General features: G+C 28.7%; 3 protein-coding genes across 9 annotated transcripts in view; 2 read left to right on the top strand and 1 right to left on the bottom strand.

The window, feature by feature from the left end:
• Positions 1–1,080: 1,080 nt before the first annotated feature.
• On the top strand, positions 1,081–7,317 carry LOC108755548 (THAP domain-containing protein 1-like). 4 transcript variants are annotated; one of them, XM_018498651.1, is made up of 8 exons: positions 1,081–1,425; positions 1,504–1,762; positions 1,854–2,043; positions 4,416–4,592; positions 4,671–4,814; positions 6,019–6,199; positions 7,034–7,153; positions 7,239–7,317. In XM_018498651.1, the coding sequence occupies exons 2-6, from the start codon at positions 1,692–1,694 to the stop codon at positions 6,163–6,165; spliced, it is 729 nt and encodes a 242-aa protein (XP_018354153.1). In that variant the 5' UTR covers positions 1,081–1,425; positions 1,504–1,691; the 3' UTR covers positions 6,166–6,199; positions 7,034–7,153; positions 7,239–7,317. The 4 variants fall into 4 exon arrangements, with proteins under 4 accessions (XP_018354153.1, XP_018354136.1, XP_018354144.1 ...); XM_018498634.1 differs by having other exon boundaries at positions 1,270–1,425; positions 4,671–4,837; XM_018498642.1 differs by having other exon boundaries at positions 1,421–1,604; positions 1,672–1,762; positions 4,671–4,837.
• Positions 6,469–9,372, bottom strand: LOC108755513 (N-sulphoglucosamine sulphohydrolase). The gene is made up of 10 exons (XM_018498562.1): positions 9,197–9,372; positions 8,705–8,834; positions 8,497–8,633; positions 8,279–8,429; positions 7,847–8,085; positions 7,608–7,727; positions 7,305–7,502; positions 7,039–7,208; positions 6,771–6,917; positions 6,469–6,678 (listed from the first exon to the last, which is right to left on the bottom strand). Exons 1-10 carry the CDS (start codon positions 9,312–9,314, stop codon positions 6,532–6,534), a joined length of 1,557 nt encoding a protein of 518 aa, XP_018354064.1. The 5' UTR covers positions 9,315–9,372; the 3' UTR covers positions 6,469–6,531.
• The window catches only part of LOC108755528 (phosphomannomutase), a 5,140-nt gene continuing 2,174 nt past the window's right edge, over positions 7,299–10,264 (top strand). Inside the window, exon 1 of one of the 4 annotated variants that reach the window (XM_018498603.1) lies at positions 7,299–7,377. The gene's annotated coding sequence lies outside the window, so the exon portion shown is untranslated. Of the gene's footprint in view, positions 7,378–9,667; positions 9,761–9,803; positions 10,062–10,264 lie in introns of those variants that run through there. The other 3 variants (XM_018498612.1, XM_018498595.1, XM_018498586.1) reach the window with 3 other exon arrangements.

Genomic DNA, 10,264 nt, shown 5'->3' with positions numbered 1-10,264 from the left:
ATTGTACTTAAAACATAGAATAATAAGCAAAAAAATAATTATAAGAATGTATATTATATATGTAGATTAACTTTAAGCTGATGAACAAGCGTACAAGGACGTATTTTTTTAGACAAGTCCTCCTTACATCATCTGCTAATAGATAAAAAAAGCAAAAAAAGAGAAAATAAGAAATTACATTTTTTCTGCAAACAGTACCGATCCATCAATTAAGCCAATAACTGATGCTAATTAGACTTAAGACGTTTTATAATAATGTAAAACATAATGTTTTTTGTTATCTAGGACCGTCCACTTACATTATTCTATAATTTATAAATAATATTGATTTAATGTATACAAATAATTATATATATATATATATATATAGTTTAAACATTTATGTAAAGAAAAATTTTAATCCTTGAATTATGAACAGTGTTGAAACGTTGTAAACTTGTGTTATTACATATTATGTACAAATTGACTTTAAAATTAATATCCTTGTTAATATTCTCTATACACATCATTTTACACAATCAAACATTTTATTAACTTGTTTAAAAAGTCGAGAGAATTACATAATATTATTATTGATATCTAATCATTTCGTGTTAACTTAATTTCCTATTTTTCTTTTCCTCCCTAAGAAAACACCTCCCCAGATAGTAATGTGTCTTGTTGCTTGCTAAGTATGTGTTGCTATCAGAATTGCAACAATTGAGTCCTTATTTATTGGTAACTATTATGCATTCACATATGACAACTTTGAGTTACTACTAGCAACTTGCCAGCAATTCAAAATTCATCATTAAAATATGTATTATTGCCATTATGTATCTATAATAATATGCGATATCACACAATACTATCATATTGCTGACACACAAGGTAATATATTGGGCGCCTTCAGCGAATTCAATAGTTGAGTGAGTGCTCGCTGCTATTGATGTATTCTTCTAAATCTAAAATTCTGATTGGATGAGCTAAAAGAATACACCAATAACAACAGTGAACACTCGTTCAACTGTTGAGTCCGCCCTTGTTACTTGCATGTTGCTGCTTTGTTGCTATTTGCTATTACTGTTGGTATATTCATAGTGGAAATATAAGGTGAAGTACTCCCGTGAATGGGCAGTAGGAAAGTGCATATTTGGGCATATTTGATTGGCTATTCCAATATAACCAGCGCTATTATACGTAGCAAAGTGCACATCGGATATATTTGATTCGCTATTTCCACTACTGCTACCGTCATTATGCGTAATGTTTCACTTTATATATTTTCATAGGTATGTTCGAAATCGTTGAAGCCAAATCTATTAGCAAGTTGCCAGCATCATAAGCAATTAGTAATCACAAATTTGTGCGATTTTGCTGAGACACGCTTTACTACTCTGGATCTCTATTAAATTATTTCTATTTCATTAAAATAATTAATAACTTGTAAATATATTAATAATTACGCAAATTTCTCAGGAGAACGAGATTGTCTATATAAAAATATAAATTTATATACTCTAGCGAATATTTCCCGACGATTATCCGTATCATACATTTCATCATTTTATCATATCTTATTGCGAGTAAACAGAGATCGTTAGGAAAGTTTCGATGAATCATAGGTACTACGCCACGCTGCTCCACACCACGCAAGTCGCTCAGTGAACGCATTGTTTTTTCTATTTCCAGTTTGTGTTTAACAATAAAAAATGGTGAAAAATTGTTGTATTAATGGATGTAGCGCATCATGGCGACCAGATGTTGATGTATCATTTGTCAGGTAGATTATTATTGTATATAAACCTCAAATTGTTATATAACCTCAAATCTAATTTTCAAACTTTTAATTTTGTTTCCTATATTCTTTTCAGTTTCCCGATGAAAAATATAGATTTGTTAAAGATATGGTTGGAAGTTATACCAAGAGGTAATAACATTTCAAAATATGCTCACATATGCAGCGCACATTTTGACGAATCACAATACGAATGTCTTTCTGGTAGACGGTTCTTAAAAAAGAATGCAGTTCCTACTATATTTCCAAAGGATATAGCCCAATTTGTAAGTAATTTAAAATAATTTAACTTTTTTATTTTATACGTAACACATACAAATATGTAAATTTGTTTGTTGTTTCTCTCCATTTATTCCTCTTCAATTGCCTCAATAATTGCAATAATTATGATGCGCCGTACATTGGACAGACGAGCAGACAATTAAAAACAGAATTACAGAACATCGTAATCATATTAGACATAACACTTCTGTCCGTTGTCGGAGCACAGGCTGCAGTATGATCATGATTTCTAATGGGATAATGTTAAAATTTTAGATGAAAAACCTTACTATAAAAAACGCTTAATTTCCGAGATACTCAATAAGAATCAGAAAAATAGTTTGAATTTACAAACACTGAAGGTCATAAGACATATATACTCTATATGTAAATGAAGTTTGACTTTTCGATACTGACAGTCCGTTTCTTCTCTCAGTCCGTGGTGATCCGTATCAGCGAGCGATATTATACATAATAATTTATTCACAATGTCCGTCTTACACATCTGCGTTCTACTTGTCTTTATATATTCTAAAAGTTTTTGTATACTTATGTAGACACACTTGTTTGAATAAATTTTTACATAAATTTATATATGATTTTTGGTGATTTTTATTTCTTATTATATTTCCGGTATGTGTTAATTTATTTGCGTGTATTTTTTCGTAAGAAGTTTTTTTATCTTTTTTATCAATTAGAACTTTTCCAAAATATTTGAAACACTTCTGACTGTTCAATCGTACGGAAATAATGTCGAGTTCTACATCAACACTCACCCGAACTGTGAATGTAATGAATATGCGAACAGTTACGATAATTAATTTTGTACTACGATTTTTTTCGATATGTTAATGTCTGAAGAGGGCTCAATCCGATAGCCGAAACTTGTAATTTATTTGTATTTTAACTGAGTTTTTATTTATTATATATTTATTTTTTATTTTTTATAGAAGAGAGGGACGATTTTTTCGCTGATTGACAGAACATTTTTACTATCAGACGTTAAGTTTCACACACAGAATTTGACATTTATTATCAACATTTTATTAGACAATGATTATCCATTATCCTTCATTTTTGACACAATCAACCTACGAATAAAAAATTTGATTAAAAATAGATACATAACACATAGCAGTTTTACTGACAAGGTCGAGACGAATGAATCTGTTTCTTGGCTTACGATTCCATTCATTCCTCTCCATACGGAAAAGTTCAATCGTTTCAATAAAAACGACATCAGGGTATCTTTCCGTAGTCCTAATAAATTGAAAAAATACATCAAAGTACATAAAGATATTTGTCCACACACATCGAAGAACAACGTGGTCTACAAGATTTCATGTAAAGATTGTGACGCGTCATACGTGGGACGACGGGTATAAAATTAAAGACCAGGATTGCTGAACATCGCAATCACATTAGATACAACACTCCTCGATCTGTCATAACTGAGCATAGGAGACAGCTCGATTATAAATTTAAATGGGATGAAATCGTAATTTTAAACGAAGAGCCCTGCTATCGGAGATGTTTGGTTTCAGAGATGCTTAATATCAAAAAGCAAAAGAATGGTCTAAATTTACAAACTGATACCGATGGCCTCCACAAGGCTTATATTCCCATCATAAATAAAGTTTGACTTTCCGTTACTAACAGTCTGTCTCCTCTCTCAGTCTTTGTTGATCCGCACTACTAAACGCACATAATAATCGACACGTAATGTCTGTCTTGCACATCTACGTTCCTTCTTACTGTATATATTTTAAATGTTTTTCATTCCTTTTTGGACACGCTAATTTATATTTCTTACACATGAATGGTGAGTTTTCTGGTGAGTTTTTATTACACAATTTTATTATTTTTTATTAGACTTCCGGTATTTTATCTCATTTATGCGTAGATTTTTTGGTACGTTTTTTTGTTTTTTAATTTAATCTTTCTATCAACTTATCTTTTTATCAACTAGAACTTTACCAAGATATTTTTAATACATTTGATTGTTCAATCGTTCGGAAACTACGTTTAATTCGACATCAAGACTCACCCGATATGTGATTGTTCCCGATATGCGATCTTTTGCGACAATTGTTTTTTTTTTTTTTTTTTTTTTGTTTTTTGTTCTGCGATTTTTTCGTTATATTAATGTCTGAAGAGGGCTCAAACCGGTAGCCGAAACTTGTAACTTTTAATCATTTCTTAATTTACATTCTAATTTTTGCGTTATGTAATTTTTTACCTCATTTTTAATATACATTTTTGTGAATTTTAAAGAAATGTGTTGACTCTTACTTTGCTCTTTATTTATTGTTATATAGGAAGTTTTATATAGGAAGAGTCCTTTCAATCTGTTAAATGTTTTTTTGTTATTTTATAGAAAGAAATAGTTGAAGAAGTGGAAAAATTATATCCAAAATATCAAAATGTCGTGTTAGAAAGTATAAATAACAATAATTTTCATGATCATTCTTATTCGAAAATGCAAGAGACATTTCTTGTGTCGTCAGGATTAAATGAAACAGACAAAGCAATACAGGTCACTCCTCGAACTCAGGTTTGTAAATTTTCATTCTAAAAGAAATTTTTTTATATTTTATATCTATTTATTTGTATATTTTTTACATATTATCAGAGCGTAAGTACGCAAACATCATCAAGAACAACTGAAAAAGAAAAAGAATTACGATATCGAATTAAGAGTCTTCAATCCAAACTGCGTCGCAAAGAACGGAAGGAACTGAAGAATATGAGGATACCGATTAAATATTCGCCGATTGTTAAAACATATAAAAAAAAATTGTAAATGCTTATATCAGTTGGATCATTTGTGTACTAAAAGTTTTAAATGATTATTTGATTTACTAGAATAAGAACATTATGTAATTCTATCAATGTTTCATATTGCTGATATTTAAAAAAAATGTATATTAGTCAAGCATAGGCTTAATTAATTTTTATATCAGCATTATTTATAACTTTATGAACAAGCCTACCATCAGTTATGGTTTAACACTTTGACTATCAAATTGACTTTGATATTGAATTTAATAGTATAGTATAGATATTTTATTTGTTTCAATACTTAATTTTTGATGATTTTACATAATGTATATATTGTTTCTTTAATGTCTCAATTGTTTAATAAAATTGTTTCAAAATCAGGTAAATAAAACTCACCTGTAAATAAAGTAATAATATCTACGAAAATTTAAATGTCAATCAAATATAAATGATATGGCAAAGTGTTAAAAAAGAATATATAATTTTAGAAAAATATCTTTTTCTGTGTATTTTCTGTCCTATAATTATACATTTAAAATATGTAATATAATACTAATAAAAGGATAAGCAATATAAATTTTAAGTATACAATTATTGACTTTTTAATTGATTTATTATTAAATACCAGTTTTCCTTCAAAAAAGATAAAATCTTTTTTGTTACAATAAGAAAAAAAGAAAAAATTATCACTTGAGGTTACTCTGTCAAATCACGAGTGATCACGAGTTGAAGTAATCTGTAATTATATGTTATGCATTGTCATATAGATCCACTCGGCATTGCTTGTGAAAATGAATGTAAAAATACGAATAATCAGAATAATTGATACGTTGTCACTTTATGAGAAAACGCTTTGCCTAAACGATTAATGTCTTGACTTATGCTTCATTTAATATTATGTAACGATTTGTACCTTATTGATTCATTTTCTAACCTCAACAAGTGTGATGCTCGTTTTACGTGGACTCCAGAATTCGAATTCTTTCGTCGTGTTGGGTGGCCTCGCTTTGTGTCTTTTATTTATGATTCAAATCAAACAAATTTATAATAACAATCAAAAATATAATAGATATCTGAACTATAAACAATATGTGAGAGTTCCTTGTAATTATATAAATATTAATAATCAATGTGTAGTTAATGTTTTTATTTATTCTGTAATGTATTTGAAGGTAAAACATTTAATTATACATTTTTAGATGAACGAAATAGCGACAGAACTGAGGACAGTGATAAAATCCATCAACAAATCATCGGCTTATGTTCATCAACTAAATGAAATGCTTATCAAGTATCGCGAAAGAGAATCAAAGAATACCTCAACGTCAAGAGCAACTTTATCTTAAACACTTTAGGAATTAGAATTTCTAAATGCAAAAGGTTGGTAAATTATAATTAGATTGTAAAAGCCTGGTTTTATATTGTATCATTAAATTTTTTTTATTTTTCTCTTTCTCATACTTTATAAATGAGTATTGCACATTGTTATTTATATATACTATACTGAGTATTAAATTACAGTACTTATTCTTACTATTCATCAGATATAATAAATAGTAAAAATTCTCTATTATAACTTATATTCAATACTTATTATTACTACAAAAATGCATATTAGAATATAAAATTATAAAAAAGAAAATGCTGTATGTGTGTATATAATATATATGTATAATGATTATCAATGAATATCAGGAAAATATCAGGAAGCTTCAATCGTTTAAATTATTCAGTGGCATACATTGAGAATTACTATTTTGTCCAATATTCTCTAGAACACCATCTGGTGCACACAACCATGGATCCTTTGTTATCTCTAACCAATTGAACAATCGTTTTTGAAGTTCAACAAATATGTCCTGAAATTTAGAATATACATAAAACATTAAAATATATTTATTATATTTAGTTAAGAAATGTAATTAATATATAATTATATATACAATATTACCTTTGCGGACGCTTTTGAAGCTATATTATTTAATTCTTCTGGATCATATTTTAAATCGTATAATTCCCATTCTGGTCTCTGATAATATTTCTTTAATGTTTTGTACCATGGTAAAGACTGATGATTTCTTGTTTTATTTAGAATGTCCTGCATTTATAATATAATAATAAATTACTTATAAATATTAATAATTTGTTCTAAAACAATTTCAACTCTAGTTAAAAAAAAGATAATATCTTTTGAATATTTTTTTTTTTTTTCAGATTACCTGGAACGTCGGAGATACGTAAAAGTCCTGATCAATAGGAAATGGCATTCTATAGTTGATATTATGTATAAGTTTGTGACGTTTAGTTCTAATTGCACGCATAGGATAATACATGGTAACTTCATGATGTGTTTGGCTAGCAAAGATTGCCGTATTATTTTCTACAGGTTCTATAAATGAAATATCAATTAATTTCACAGTATAATCTCTCTGACAGAAGACAGCATATACATATTGCATTTAATAAACATACATATTATATATACCTTCGAGAAGTAATGGCAAAAGTGATTTTCCAGTAAGTTCCAGAGAAGATACTTCATTAGAATCTTCATCCAAGTAAGTTACATTGAACCAATCTAAAATTGTCGGTACTATGTCTAGTAAAGATGTCATGCTGTAAGTAACGCTGTTTTTTCTATGGCCATGGATTGGTGATGACATCATCATGGGTTCAGCCAAACCTTTAAATGTTTTTTTTTAATATTTGATTGTGTTTTTTAAAATACTAACGTTCTGTCTGTTAGTTTTCGTTTTTTCAATACCTAAATATAACTAAATATACGAACCTGGATCGTACAGATTTGTACGACCATTCGGGAAAGGTATGCCATTATCGGATGTATAAATTACCAATGTGTTGTCTTTGAATCCTGCATTTTCCAATTCTTCAAGAATAAGGCCAACGCCTAAAACAATTTATATTCCCTTTAAATACTGCTTTTATATGATATATAAAAATAAAACATCTTATCTTGTAATATATTAGAAACATATATTTGAGCAATTTTTAAGTAACTAGAAAGACCTTTATCTAAACGAGATATGGTTGTATATTGAGCAGCAATATCTCTCCGAGCAGCTTCGGTATTCTGAACATAGTAGGGCACTTTAACTTGCTCCCATTGATAATATATTGGATTCCAATCGGGAATTGTACCCATTCCGACGTCACCATTACCAAATTTTTCACAAAAATTGCCGTATTCTGGATGAGTGTGCCCACAGCGATGTGGGTCATGAAAGGCAACATATAGAAAGAAAGGTCTGCAAAATTTTTTAATAAATAAGAAAATCCAAAATAATAAATATAATGAAAATTTAATAGTAATATAATTTTTTGAAATGTTCAAAATAATTTAGCATGAATTTTATTATACATGATACAAAAAATCAATATATCATTTAAAAAAAATAAAATTATGTACAATACAAGCATTATATATAGAATATTACTTACTGTGTTTTATTTTGTGAAAGAAATTTACGGACTAGTAATTTTATATAAGTAATATTGCGGCCTACTTGAAGAATAGAATTATTTTCTTCTGTATGTGCAAAATCAAATGGATAAACATTATTTGGGCCTACATGTTTCTTGCCAATAATTCCTGCACAAAGAAAATATTCAAATTATGATAACACAATTTATAATGATATAAATCCATTAATTATTACCTGTCCGTATATTGTTTCTCTTTAATATTTTTGGCAAACTTTGAATATTATCAAAAGAATTAAAATGATGAATCCCATGATGAAGACCATACATTCCATTTTGGTGACTTGGTAATCCAGTTAATATTGCGGAGCGGCTACAAAAAAATACACAGTTCAAGATTTATATCTTTATTAATTAGATCCAATTTGGATATAACAACAATACCTTGGTGAACAGCTACTGACTGATGTATATGCATTATTGAATAGTAGACTTTCCTTTGCTAATTTATCCAAATTAGGAGTCTGACATATTTTATTCAGGTATGATCGCATTTGAAACCCAGCATCATCAGCTGTAAATTAATAAATAAACTACTATTTTACATAATAAAAATTCTAGATTATGGATTTAAAATGAATTTAACTGCAAAATTATAAATGTACCTAATTTTTTCTAGCTAAAGGAGTTTGTATATTTTGATTTTGTTCATTATATATTTATATCATTTCTTATATTTAAAAATATATAATTTTAAATACTAAAAATATATTTTTTAGTATTTAACATTTTTATATTTTTAAAAAAGCTATTTGAATTTATATAAAACTATTACGATTAATTTATTTCATCAATTATTTTATAAGAATCGTAAATGTAATACTCGCGGATTACATTTACGAAGCACGCATTAAAAAGGTACTTTATGTAAATTACCTAGCAACAGAAGTACATTAGTTTTAGCTGTATCAGTTTTTCCATTTATGTTAGGTAATCGCGATAAGATAATACCCAAAAAACATAACAATTTATTCAAACAGCAGTTCCACAACATCGTATGTTATATGAATACACTTGTGTGCGCGAACAGTGCGCATGCGTGTGTGTGTGTGATGCGTGAACCTGTGCAACGTGCAACACGTGACGACAAGTACTGCCAATAGTACCAATACGAGCGATCAAAAATTTTCTATTTCGCGATAAGCAGCATGTGATAAAGAATCGATTATCTATCACATCACTGTCTTGCCGGGCGGCACACATTGTATACCATCGTGTATGTATATATGACATATATGTATATAATGTACATCAAAGATACAATCGTTCCATTTCAAATATATCATCGACACAAAGCAATGCAAAGTGCAATTGAAGAGACGCGCGTTTTAAAAAGATACGCTCCGAATCTAGTACATTTTTTACCATTTGATTGGTACACACACTTTTTAACATCTGGCAACACTGTGCTAACAATACCGACACGTCAGACCCGGCCACGTATATATACCCACATATATGCCTCATTTTATATTTTTTTAAAATATTATATTTTTTGTTTCGAACATAACTTCTTGTCACCGAGCAAAATGCTGTTAATCGCATCATATATTTCCAGCGTCTTTCTCGGGAGGCTCCGAGTCGCTTTCCAAAACAATTCTATTTACATGGACAAAGTGTCATTGCATTTCCATTAGGATAGGTTACATTTACGCTCTTTTTCCTTCCAAGTTTTTTTCATATCCTTTAAATTTAATTAATTGAATTACTGTGAGCACGTTCTTCGTTACAGTACAAATATCTATATAATTGAAATCGAATGAATTATGATTGAAAATGATTTGTATCTAATTTATTACTCCGAATTATATTTTCTTAGAGAGGAAAAAATGAGGCAGTTGTTAACCTGACTCTTTAACTTGGCATATGATTTAAAATATCTTATTCTTCGATAATCTTCATCTCAAAACAGATTATTTGTAATAAAAAAATTAATCTATAATT

The sequence above is a fragment of the Trachymyrmex septentrionalis genome, unplaced genomic scaffold, assembly GCF_001594115.1.
Source record: "Trachymyrmex septentrionalis isolate Tsep2-gDNA-1 unplaced genomic scaffold, Tsep1.0 scaffold123, whole genome shotgun sequence".
NCBI classification, from domain to species: Eukaryota; Metazoa; Arthropoda; class Insecta; order Hymenoptera; family Formicidae; genus Trachymyrmex; species Trachymyrmex septentrionalis.
This window is presented reverse-complemented; position numbering and strand designations above follow the sequence as displayed.